This window comes from Bos javanicus, chromosome 3 (assembly GCF_032452875.1).
Source record: "Bos javanicus breed banteng chromosome 3, ARS-OSU_banteng_1.0, whole genome shotgun sequence".
Lineage (NCBI taxonomy): Eukaryota > Metazoa > Chordata > Mammalia > Artiodactyla > Bovidae > Bos > Bos javanicus.
In genome coordinates, this window is record NC_083870.1 from 834,003 (window position 1) to 847,652 (window position 13,650).

General features: G+C 41.6%; 1 protein-coding gene across 4 annotated transcripts in view; it reads left to right on the plus strand.

The window, feature by feature from the left end:
• Positions 1-13,650, plus strand: part of ADCY10 (adenylate cyclase 10) — a 105,656-nt gene that overhangs the window by 15,608 nt on the left and 76,398 nt on the right. For 2 of the 4 annotated variants that reach the window (XM_061399399.1, XM_061399401.1), the window contains exons 2-3: positions 9,545-10,547; positions 13,439-13,477. In XM_061399399.1, coding sequence (XP_061255383.1) covers positions 10,454-10,547; positions 13,439-13,477 — 133 coding nt within the window. In that variant the 5' untranslated portion in view covers positions 9,545-10,453. Of the gene's footprint in view, positions 1-9,531; positions 10,548-13,438; positions 13,568-13,650 lie in introns of those variants that run through there. The other 2 variants (XM_061399400.1, XM_061399402.1) reach the window with 2 other exon arrangements.

A 13,650-nucleotide genomic window follows, 5' to 3' on the forward strand; every position in this document is an offset into this window, starting at 1 on the left:
GCAAGCTTTCTTGACAGATAACATTATCCCTTTATGTTCAGAGTATCTCCTTTGGATTCTTGTAAAATCTGATTTTACATATTGATGAAAAATGGGGTGGAAACTAAAATCTATTATATATTTAGAGAAACAATAATGGATATAATTGATCTTTAGCTTCATTTTCCTTTGAGGGTATTGCTGAGTTTTCTTTAAGCAAATTAAAATTGGATACACACTCTTCTTCATTCAGGAAAATCTGTCTTGGTATGTCATCGAGGCCTTGCTCTTTCACTCTGTCAGATATCCTCATTCCTAGACGCTTTCATGCTTTCTCAGTGGCCACACTCTGTTCAAGCTCTATTCTTGATTTAACTGGACAAATAATTGATGAGGGTACCTCTGTAGACATTGAAAGTGCTCTAAAATTAAATATTTTCTCTAGGTTATAAACATCCCCAAAGTGTCATAAAATGGGATGTACCACGGTATTCTAGAAAGAATGCTGCTGCTGCTGCTAAGTCACTTCAGTCGTGTCCGACTCTGTGCGACCCCATAGACGGCAGCCCACGAGGCTCCCCCTTCCCTGGGATTCTCCAGGCAAGAACACTGGAGTGGGTTGCCATTTCCTTCTCCAATGCATGGAAGTGAAAAGTGAAAGTGAAATCACTTAGTCGTGCCTGACTCTTAGCGACCCCATGGACTGCAGCCCACCAGGCTCCTCCGTCCATGGGATTTTCCAGGCAAGAGTACTGGAGTGGGGTGCCATTGCCTTCATAAAAAGGCCTTAATAGGGACTTCCCTGGTGGTCCCGTGGTTAAAATTCCATGCTTTCACTTCAGGGGGCATGGGTTCAATCCCTGGCCAGGGAACCAAGATCTCACAGGCAGTGTGGCATGGCTGGAAAAATAAAATGCCGTGACAGTAATCATTTTCTGATGTTGCAGAACTTAAAGCAGAAAAAGTAAGTCTTCTAAAACAGAAAAGCTCAGGTATTCATTTTAGATGTCTTTGCCTCTTCAGTCCATTAACAGATAATTTTATTATTCTAGTTTCCCTTCTATATTTGTTATCTTGATCTCCAAATGCACCGACTTTCCTTACCTGATAATCATAAACTTAGAAAAATCTGTCCAAATCCTCAAATCACCTTGTTTAAAACAATACACATCTGAAACATTGTAAATACTACAATTAAATATATATATGTAATTCATCTTTCCACTAAAGACAAGAATCACCTCTACAACCTTGCAGACATACGTCTCTCACTCCAATATTCCAATACTAAGACTAACCAGGTACAATGTTAAATTTGCCTCCCAGGGATTGCTAGCCATTGATCCTACTTGATCCTTTCAAAGCAAAAAATAAATCTAACCCATTTTAGTTTTAGAGTTTAAAGCAAAACAGTCTGTACTGTACATAGGAAGAGGGTGTAGTATTGCCAAGATTGAAGAGGCTTGTAGGTAGCAAGCAATCTGAGATACATTTATACTAAAAAAAGTATTCACTGTCTCTTTAAAATTCAAATTTAACTGGATGTCCTATATTGTTACTTATTAAAACTGACATTCTTACAAGTGACAGCCAAAGAGAGTAAAGTTGAGATAGTCAATGAATGGGGTAGGAGCTACACCCTGCTCAGTGCTGTTCAGTCCTAACTCTGCTCATGACTGCTCAGCACCTCTGCGGAAGCCTCTTCAGAGCATCCATTCCTATAGAAATCATACTACTTATGGTTACCTATTCTCTGATAAACTAGCTCCCTCCACTGACCAACACCAACTTTCCTTTCCTTCTTCAACCTTCCCATGCACTTCATTCTTGTTTAACCAAATCCCATCTCTACCTGAGGGAGAAAGTAGGGGAATTCTTTTGATAAATTCAGGGGTCTAATTAGACTTTGCACATATATCTCCAGGTTACCCCACACCTTTCACAGTTCAGTTTAAACATCCAAAGGCAATGACCATTTTCACCCAAGTGTCATCTCCTGACAATGTTTCCAATGTCTCCCATCATTCCTCAAATTTCATAGTCCATGAACTTCAAATGAAGTGAGTAGAACTAAACCCAATACTCTGAGTCAGATTTAAACACTGCTTACTACCTTAAGATTTGCATGGCATCCAAAATGGCCATGCTTAATTTCTCTAGTACCTCCAGGGAAACAAAACCACAGATGCCACCACTCACCTACCAAGAAGTCCAAATTTTAAAATACTGACAATAGCAAATGTTAACTGGGATACAGACCTCTCACATTTTGCTTGGGGGGTGTAAACTGACTCAGCAATTCCACTTTTAGGTATATGCCCAAGTGAAATGCATATATGTGTTCTCCAAAACACATGTACAAGAATGCTGTTAAGCACTTCCCTTGCTGTCCAGTGACTAAGATTCCGAGCTTCCAGTGCAGGGATCATGGGTTCAATCCCTGGTCGAGGAACTAATCCCAAATACCATGTGGCATGGCCAAAAACAACAATAAATAAATTCTTTTTAAAAAAAAGATTGCTCCTAGCAGCATTATTCCTAATAGCCTGAAACCGGAAAAACAACCCATAGGTCAATAGTTCAGTTCAGTTCAGTTCAGTCGCTCAGTCCTGTCCGACTTTTTGCGACCCCATGAATCGCAGCACGCCAGGCCTCCCTGTCCATCATCAACTCCCGGAGTTCACTGAGACTTACATCCGTTGAGTCAGTGATGCCATCCAGCCATCTCATCCTCTGTCGTCCCCTTCTCCTCCTGCCCCCAATCCCTCCCAGCCTCAGAGTCTTTTCCAATGAGTCAGCTCTTCGCATGAGGTGGCCAAAGTACTGGAGTTTCAGCTTCAGCATCATTCCTTCCAAAGAAATCCCAGGGCTGATCTCCTTCACAATGGACTGGTTGGATCTCCTTGCAGTCCAAGGGACTCTCAAGAGTCTTCTCCAACACCACAGTTCAAAAGCATCAATTCTTCGGTGCTCAGCCTTCTTCACAGTCCAACTCTCACATCCATACATGACCACTGGAAAAACCATAGCCTTGACTAGACGGACCTTTGTTGGCAAAGTAATGTCTCTGCTTTTCAATATGCTTTCTAGGTTGGACATAACTTTCCTTCCAAGGAGTAAGCGTCTTTTAATTTCATGGCTGCAGTCACCATCTGCAGTGATTTTGGAGCCCCCCAAAATAAAGTCTGACACTGTTTCCACTGTTTCCCCATCTATTTCCCATGAAGTGATGGGACCAGATGCCATGATCTTCGTTTTCTGAATGTTGAGCTTTAAGCCAACTTTTTCACTCTCCACTTTCACTTTCATCAAGAGGTGTTTTAGTTCCTCTTCACTTTCTGCCATAAGGGTGGTGTCATTTGCATATCTGAGGTTATTGATATTTCTCCTGGCAATCTTGATTCCAGCTTCTGCTTCTTCCAGCCCAGCGTTTCTCATGATGTACTCTGCATAGAAGTTAAATAAGCAGGGTGACAATATACAGCCTTGACGAACTCCTTTTCCTATTTGGAACCAGTCTGTTGTTCCATGTCCAGTTCTAACTGTTGCTTCCTGACCCGCAGACAGATTTCTCAAGAAGCAGATCAGGTGGTCTGGTATTCCCATCTCTTTCAGAATTGTCCACAGTTTATTGTGATCCACACAGTCAAAGGCTTTGGCATAGTCAACAAAGCAGAAATAGATGTTTTTCTGGAACTCTCTTGCTTTTTCCATGATCCAGCGGATGTTGGCAATTTAATCTCTGGTTCCTCTGCCTTTTCTAAAACCAGCTTGAACATCAGGAAGTTCACGGTTCACGTATTGCTGAAGCCTGGCTTGGAGAATTTTGAGCATTACTTTACTAGCGTGTGAGATGAGTGCAATTGAGCATTCTTTGGCATTGCCTTTCTTTGGGATTGAAATGAAAACTGACATTTCCAGTCCTGTGGCCACTGCTGAGTTTTCCCTATTTGCTGGCATATTGCGTGCAGCACTTTCACAGCATCGTCTTTCAGGATTTGAAATAGCTCAACTGGAATTCCATCACCTCGACTAGCTTTGTTCATAGTGATGCTTTCTAAGGCCAACTGGACTTCACATTCCAGGATGTCTGGCTCTAGGTCAGTGATCACACCATTGTGATTATCTGGGTCATGAAGATCTTTTTTGTACAGTTCTTCTGTGTATTCTTGCCATCTCTTCTTAATATCTTCTGCTTCTGTTAAGTCCTTACCATTTCTGTCCTTTATCAAGCCTAGCTTTGCATGAAATGTTCCCTTGGTATCTCTAATTTTCTTGAAGAGATCTCTAGTCTTTCCCATTCTGTTGTTTTCCTCTATTTCTTTGCATTGATCACTGAGGAAGGCTTTCCTATCTCTTCTTGCCATTCTTTGGAACTCTGCATTCAGATGTTTATATTTTTCCTTTTCTCCTTTGCTTTTCACTTCTCTTCTTTTCACAGCTATTTGTAAGGCCTCCCCAGACAGCCATTTTGCTTTTCTACATTTCTTTTCCATGGGGATGGTCTTGATCCCTGTCTCCTGTACAATGCCATGAACCTCATTCCATAGTTCATCAGACACTCTATCTATCAGATCTAGGCCCTTAAATCTATTTCTCACTTCCACTGTATAATCATAAGGGATTTGATTTAGGTCATACCTGAATGGTCTAGTGATTTTCCCTACTTTCTTCAATTTAAGTCTGAATTTGGTAATAAGGAGTTCATGATCTGAGCCACAGTCAGCTCTTGGTGTTGTTTTTGTTGACTGTATAGAGCTTGTTCATCTTTGGCTGCAAAGAATATAATCAATCTGATTTCAGTGTTGACCATCTGGAGATGTCCATGTTTAGAGTCTTCTCTTGTGTTGTTGGAAGAGGGTGTTTGCTATGATCAGTGCATTTTCTTGGCAAAACTCTATTAGTCTTTGCCCTGCTTCATTCCGTATTCCAAGGCCAAATTTGCCTGTTATTCCAGGTGTTTCTTGACTTCCTACTTTTGCATTCCAGTCCCTTATAATGAAAAGTACATCTTTTTTGGATGTTAGTTCTAAAAAGTCTTGTAGGTCTTCATAGAACTGTTCAACTTCAGCTTCTTCAGGTCAATAGTAGAAGGGATAAATAATTTGTGTATAATCAAATGATACATACAGCACTGAAAATAAATGATTACTAATGTACACACAACAACATGGATAAATATCACAACCATTTGAGAAAAAATAAGAAAGTATATATAATATTCCATTTACTTATCTATGATATTAGAAATCAAGAGATATACTAACTTTGGGGAGGTGTGGGGGGAGTGAATGGGAGATAGCATGGAACTGGTTTCTGTAGTGCCAGTTCTTTTATTTTTTACAAAGCATATAATAAGTGCTTCACTATTTTAATTAGCTCATCTTTGATTGCACTTGGTCTTCATTGCTGCATATGGACTTTCTCTACTTGGGGTGCCCGGGCCTCTCATTGCTGTGGCTTCTCTCACTGTGGAGCACGGGCTCTAGGGCACATGGCTCAGTAGCTGCAGCTCACGGCGTCTAGAGCTCAGACTCAGTAGTTGTGGGTGCATGGGCTTAGTTGCCCCAGAGCATGTGAAATCTTCCTGGACCAGGGATCAAATCCACGTACCTTGCTTTGGCAGGCAGATTCTTAACCACTGGAACACCAGGGAAGTCCACATGTTCTTTCTTGATATGAGTAGAGAACACGGATTGGTTCACTTTATAATTCATCAAGCTATCCACTTAGAAATGTTGCCTTTTCTGTACATATGTTATATACTTCAATAAGTTTTTTGAAAGACAGCATTGAATTTGCAGTAAATCTAGTCTTTTACACTACACGCTTATGGGTTTGATATTGTTAAAATTTTAAGCACAGTACTTATTTGCATTCATTCTGAAATTTCATTGTTATTTCAGTCAATTAAGATATTTGAAGATTCTACCATTCAATATATTAGCTTTCCTTCCAACTGTATCTTTATGTGAGTCCTCTAGCATACTTGTGGAGGCTCCCTCTGAGTGGACACTAGAACACAAATCAATATCATTTAGGTCTACCTGTTTTCCAGCTAGGGACATTTTCATCTCTCCTATAATTTAGTATGTTACCCACAAAGATGTGAGAAACTTGGCCAAATGCCTTGTTAAATTCAAGATATGCTTTGTAGACAGCATTCTCTTAATTTAAAAGTTTAATAAATCAAAAAAAGGAAATAAGGCCAGTTTGTTCTCAGCTCTGAATTCATTTTAATTCCTTTTCGTCACCTCTTACTGATACAAGTGCTCATGTATTATGCAGTGTGCTCTGTGCTTAGCTGTGTATGACTCCTTGCAGCCCTCTGGACTGTAGCCTGCCAGACTTCTCTGTCCGTGGGATTTTTCTGGCAAGAATACTTGAGTGGGTTGCCATTTCCTCCTCCATGGATCTTCCTGACCCAGGCATAGAACCCAAGTCTCCTGCGACTCCTGCTTTGCAGGCAAATTCTTGACCACTGAGTCACTGCTGCTGCTGCTAAGTCGCATCAGTTGTGTCCAACTCTGTGCGACCCCATAGACGGCAGCCCAACACACTGGAGAAGCCCTATCACTGAATATGGCAACTCACAAATATTCCAGCTCTCTCTCCCACTGCACACACAGTAGGATCGCACTCTCCTGCTTTGGCCAACCAATATCACTTCAGTGGAAGTGAAATAAGTCCTCACTTCTGGGAGGACACTTTAAGAAGGAGTCTACAGTGGAATCATCTGTTGTCACTGTGTCTGGGAAACTGAAATGTCCCAGCCTGGGACCCAGAATGAAGACAACAATAGAGTAGGGCCTCAGATTACCTATAATGGACACGGGGTGGTGGTTTAGTCACTAAGTCATGTCCGACTCTTGATGACCCTGTGGACCGTAGCCCACCAGCCTTCTCTGTCCATGGGATTTCTGAGGCAAGAATACTGGAATAGTTTCCCATTTCCTTCTTCAGGGAATCTTCCCAACCCGGGGATTGAACCCTTGTCTCCTGCATTGCAGGCAAATTCTTTATCACCTGGGAAGCCCACAGTGGATATGTGGCATGAGTAAGACATAAGCCGTTGTTATTTCCAGCCACTGAGATTTTGGAGTTTTCCATTGACAAAGCAAAACTAGCTTATATTGACTGATAGCGCCACATTTACCAAACTGTGTTTTCTGGAATCCACATGTAGGCTCATCTTTTGAAATTCAGAGGAAAATGTACCAGCCTCTAATTTTCCAGCCCTTCTCACATTCTCCTTTTTTTTTTTTTATATAATTTTATTTTATTTTTACATTTTTGGCTATTCTGTGTCCTTGTCGCTGCATGGGCTTTTCTCTAGCTGCAGCAAACGAGGGCTACTCTCTAGCTGTAGTGGGCAGGCTTCTCATTGCAGTGGCTTCTCCTGTTGCCCAGGCTCTAGGGCACACAGTCTTCCGTAGCTGTGGCATGTGGGCTCAGCAGTTGCAGCTCCTGGGCACTAGAGCACTGGCTCAGTAATTGTAGCATTAACATACGGGCTTAGTTGCTCCTCAGCATGTGGATCCTTCTAGCCTAGGGATCAAACCTGTGTCTCCTGCATTGGCAGGTGGATTCTTTACCATTGGGCCATCAGTGAAGCCCTCACTGAGCCACCAGGAAAGGCCTTTCCATTATTTTTTGAGATTACTGAAATTACATCTGTCAATTCTTTCGATGTATTTCAGTGGATATGGGTTATCTGGGGATGGCTGTGATGGTGGTTTAGTCCCTAAGTCGTGTCCAACTCTTTCGACCCCATGGACTGCCAGGGTACTCTGCCAGGCTCCTCTGTCCATGGGATTTCCCAGGCAAGAATACTGGAGTGGGTTGCCATTTCCTTCTCTGGGGGGATCTTCCTAACCCAGGGGTTGAACCTGAGTCTCCTACATTGCAGGCAGATTCTTTACTGTTGAGCCACCAGGGAAGCCCTGGGGATGGCTGCTTGAATTTAAATGACTAGGTACTTTAACACTGTTTTCTTATCTTGGACTTCTTGTCAATATTTGTTATATTTTCAATTCTCCATAATGGAGAAGACAGAAACAAAAGAAGTGTTGTGTAGCACATCATAGTTAAGCTTTGTCCTTATTCTTCCTTTATTAATCACCTTGCCGTCAATAAAGCCTAAAAGCCCCTCTAGGTTTTCTTAACTTCAGCATTTTCCTAAGTCTCAGCTCATTCTGGTCATTCTCATACCCTTCTTATAAGTTCATATAGCACTTATCAAATTGACTATCTGAAAATATTTATTTGATGTATTTATTATCTATTGACTGTTCCTAGCATATGCTGTGTTTCCGTGATACTCTTTAAAAAAAAAAAAAAGACTTAGTTATATACTTCTCCTATCTTTTGTTCATTCTTAACATTTGTATTTACCAAGTTTTTCCTTTCAAAGATTATCTAATACCTAATATTTAGTACCCATTTTTAAAGGTTTCTGTCCCTTTTAAGGGTTTTTTTGTAAAATATGCCAATATACTAATGTTTTTCTTGATTTAAAAAAAATGCTTCGCTTAAGTCTAAGGTATATGTAAACTGTCTCAATTTTTCTAATACTCTTATGTACCCCAACATGATTTACATCTGGTTGAAATTACTAACAACTTCCTTCATGTTGGTATCATCAGTCCCTCTTTTTTTTTAAACTCCCTCATTATCTGTATCATTTATTCCAGGAACTTGAATTGCTCTGAAAATATTGGGTATGCTATTTCTGTTCAGGGTGGTTCAGCATGATTTTCACAGCATTCAGGTGTGAGCATTTCATTAACCCCAGCAGGCAAAGAAATGCCTTAGGGAATCCTAGTTTTCTCAGAACTAAGTAGGTAACAAATCAACATTTCCATGTTTCCTTCCATTTATGGTTTAAAAGTCTTATATTCACACATACACACACCCCTTTTAATTCTTTTTCTCTATTTCTTTATACCTATACCTTAGAATACTTCATCTCTTGCTTATATATGACCCTCCACTTTGCTATTTACCTTTCTATAAATGGGGCTTCCCTGGTGACTCAGCTGGTAAAGAATCCGGCTGCAATGAGGGAGACCTGGGTTTGACCCCTGGGTTGGGAAGATCCCCTGGAGAAGGGAACGAATGGCTACCCACTCCAGTCTTCTGGCCTGGAGAATTTCATGGACTGTATAGTCCACGGGGTCACAAAGAACCGAACATGACTGAGCGACTCTCACGTTCACTTTTCTATAAATATTCACACACATAAACTCCTGTTTATGCTTTCTTTTTTAGTTTTCAAAAAAGAGAAAGAAAAAATAAGAGACGAAGGGGCAAGGAAAGAGGGAACATAAGGACAGAAAGGAAAGGGGCCTGGACCAAAGCAATCGTGCTACTGGCCCCTCTGCCACAGCGCTTGCACCCCGAGGGCTCACCCTTTCATGCAAATGCATGGTCAACAAGTCAGTCATTCTCACATCAACCACTTAAATGAGCATTTTGCAGGTTAGAGAAGATGGGGAAAAAGAAATAGGAAAGTGAGTGAATGAATATAAGTCAGATTGCCTCCAATTTCAGCTTTGTTTTCTAGAAAGTACATTCAGGACTGTTCGTGGTGATCATACAATCCAGAATATTTGCCTTGAACATGAACACTCGAAGAGAACTTGAATCACAGGACCGGGCCATCGTCAAAATAGCAGCTCATTTACCGGACCTCATTGTCTATGGAGATTTCTCTCCAGAGAGACCTTCTGTGGATAATTTTGATGGAGTCTTGATGTTTGTTGATATTTCAGGCAAGCACAAAAGGGATGTTTAATGTGGGTGAACAGTAGGTTTGCATGAAATCACAAACAGTGCTTGACTGCAGAGTAGGGGTGCTGCTTCAGAGTTTTTGTGCTGTTATTGCAAATATTCCCACTGAGAAGACAAGAGGGAGGACCTGGCTTATGGACCTGGCTCCCTCTCATCTTCCTTTGCCTGGCATGTCCAGTGATGGGCAAATCTTTAAGATGCCTAAGTCCTGGGCCTGGTACTTCAGGCTCCAGTGTCCCTGTCCCAACTTCACTGACTCAGCCTCCAAGGCCTACACCATCCCAGGCAAAACTGACCTCTGGAAATGATCTCTCTGATGTTATTTACAGCTTAAGAGGAAACTTACCATCTCTTCAGAAGTCATAGAACTTTATGTGTTTTCATTATCATGAAATGGAAGTTCTATACCCAGTTAAAACTGAAGTCACCCCTGTTCAAGTTGGGAATTTAGGAGGGAAGAGTTATCTGGTGCCTTTCCTTGACCCCTAAGATAATAAATATAGATAGAGGAGACCCAATATCTGACACTTGGCCTGCCACAAAGATCATTTAAAAGAAACACTGCCAGTTCTTAAAAGCTGAGGCCCATTGCTAGCGAGTGTGGTCCTCTTCTCCTGACACTGTTTGGTTCCTCCAAGCACCCAAGGAAACGAGCTGCACAATTGTTCCAGGTTTTACTGCAATGACTGAGAAGTTCAGCACAGCCATGTACATGGACCGAGGGGCTGAGCAGCTGGTGGAAATCCTCAACCACTACATAAGTGCAATAGTGGAGAGTAAGTGTTTCTGACTTAAGCATATGCATTGTTTTCTGTATTTGGTGGTTACAACCTGAGAGAGTACTGTTGCTCAGTACTCTTCATTGTCTCCATGAAATGTGTATGAAACCAGTCTTTTTTGAAATATAATATAGTACAAGTGAAGGAATGTAATCAAATCTCACTAACACAGACTGAGGGATTAGTTTTGTATTAGTTACAAGACTAAATTAGAGATTACTTTGAAAAGAAGTATAGTAGTAATACTTTCGGAGAAGGCGATGTCACCCCACTCCAGTACTCTTGCCTGGAAAATCCCACGGACAGAGGAGCCTGGTGGGCTGCAGTCCATGGGGTCGCTAAGAGTCGGACACGACTGAGCGACTTCACTTTCACTTTTCACTTTCATGCACTGGAGAAGGAACTGGCAACCCACTCCAGTGTTCTTCCCTGGAGAATGCCAGGGACGGGGGAGCCTGGTGGGCTGCCGTCTATGGAGTCATGCAGAGTCGGACACAACTGAAGCGACTTAGCAGTAATACTTTTAGTTATGTTCAATAACTCCAAAAAGCTAGCATCAGTATAACTCAAACATAGTCATTAAGAGGATATGTTATAAATGTTGTTGTTGTTCAGTCACTAAGTTGTATCAGACTCTTTGTGACCTCATGGACTGCAGCACATCAGGCTTTCCTGTCCTTCACTATCTCCTGGAATTTGCTCAAACTCATGTCCATTGAGTTTGTCTTGCCATCCAACTGTCTCATCTTCTGTTACCTGCTTCTCCTCCTGCCTTCAATCTTTCCCAGCATTAGGATCTTTTCCAAAGAGTCAAGTCTTTGCATCAGGTGGCCAAAGTATTGGAGCTTCAGCTTCAGTCCCTCCAATGAATATTCAAGGTTGATTTTCTTTACAATTGACTAGTTTGATCTCCTTGCAGTCCAAGGGACTTTGAAGAATCTTCTCCAGCACCATAATTTGAAAGCATCAATTCTTCAGCACTCAGCCTTCTTTATGGTCCAACTTTCACATCAGTACATGACTATTGGAAAAACCATAGCTTTGACTGTATGAACCTTTGTTGGTGAAGTGATGTCTCTGCTTTTTAATATGCTATCTAGGTTTGTCATAGCTTTTCTTCCAAGGAGCAAGCATCTTTTAATTTCATTGTATGAACAGATGAATGATTTATAATCCACTTGTCAGTAATTTATGTCCTAATAATGGATTCTGAAGTACTTACTGATGACTGAAAAGTTTGATCTCCTTTTCAACCTCTGCCTACCACTTGTTTGCATTATTAATTTGAACTATGCATGAAGAAAAGGATTTATTCTTTTAAGGTAAGTCCTGCTGCTGCTGCTGCTAAGTCACTTTAGTCGTGTCCGACTCTGTGCAACCCCATAGACGACAGCCCACCAGGCTCCCCCATCCCTGGGATTCTCCAGGCCTAGGTCTAGTCTATTATCAAGGTCTGAGTTTCCTTGTAATACCTTAATATCACCCACTAGACAACACTAGACAACTCACAGTGTCCCTGTGAGGGACAGGGTGGCCTGGTGTGCTGCAGTCCATGGGGTCACAAAGAGTTGGACACGACTGAGCAACTAAATAACAACAACAATAACAGCAGACAACACTTCAGTTCAGTTCAGTTCAGTTCAGTCGCTCAGTTGTGTCCGACTCTTTGCGACCCCATGAATTGCAGCACGCCAGGGCTGCCTGTCCATCACCAACTCCTGGAGTTTACCCAAACTCATGTCCATTGAGTTGGTGATGCCATCCAGCCATCTCATCCTCTGTTGTTCCCTTCTCCTCCTGCTCCCAATCCCTCCCAGCATCAGGGTCTTTTTCAATGAGTCAACTCTTCGCATCAGGTGGCCAAAGTATTGGAGCTTCAGCTTCAGCATCAGTCCTTCCAATGAACACCAGGACTGATCTCCTTGCCATCCAAGGGACACTCAAGAGTCTTCTCCAAAACCACAGTTCAAAAGCATCAATTCTTCAGCGCTCAGCTTTCTTCACAGTCCAACTCTCACATCCATACATGACCACTGGAAAAACCATAGCCATGACTAGATAGACCTTTGTTGGCAAAGTGATGTCTCTGCTTTTGAATATGCTATCTAGGTTGGTCATAACTTTCCTTCCAAGGAGTAAGCGTCTTTTAATTTCATGGTGGCAGTCACCATCTGCCGTGATTTTGGAGCCCAAAAAAATAAAGTCTGACACTGTTTCCACTGTCTCCCCATCTATTTCCCATGAAATGATGGGACCAGATGCCATGACACTTAATCCTCATTAAAAGCAGAAATCTACAGTTTTCTAGTTCCTTTTTGCATTGCACTTAGCACATTTTCAATGTTGCAAAAATAAGAAGAGAAATACCTGTTTATGTCATAAAGCCTAAATAAACAAAATGCAAGTTGGCGATAAAATTCAAATTGACCATAGCTGTGGTTTTTTGTTTTTCAGTTCTTATGGAGTCCTGTCATTCGTGCACTCATCCACCCTCAGTCAAGCCCTGACTCATAACACACACAGATCAATAAAGAGCATTTCATTATCATGGGAGGAGGGTAGCTGTCCTCAGGCCTCATGAGAAATCCTAACTTCTACTTTCCATTCACAGAAACAGAGCAGGTACATACTCCAGCTCACTGTTCTCATTCTTGTCTGAGCCTTGGGTTTAAATGCCTTGTCTGAGAAGACATCTTTAGTATAAACCTATCTCTGAGATGCTCTTAACTTGACCTAATTTCTACCCCATTGTTGAAGGGTAGATTCTTTTTATTGGCTTTCAGAAACCAAAGTTATGCTGTACACATGAAACTTTCATAAAATAAGAGAAAGAAAGAAAAAAAAAAAAACAGAGTTTCATTTCACCTTATTTTCTTTTTTTCCCTCAGAAGTGTTGATTTTTGGAGGAGACATCTTAAAATTTGCAGGTATGAGGGCTTCCTGAGACGGCAGGGGTAAGAAAGAAGTGCCAAGGCTCCTATACTCTGACAAAGGAGACATCTCAGAGAGAGCAGCAGGTAGCAGTGGGTAGAGGAATGTTTGAAGACTAAGTTTCTGTACGGATTTCATGCAAAACAGAGTGGAATCCCAGGGCAGGTCA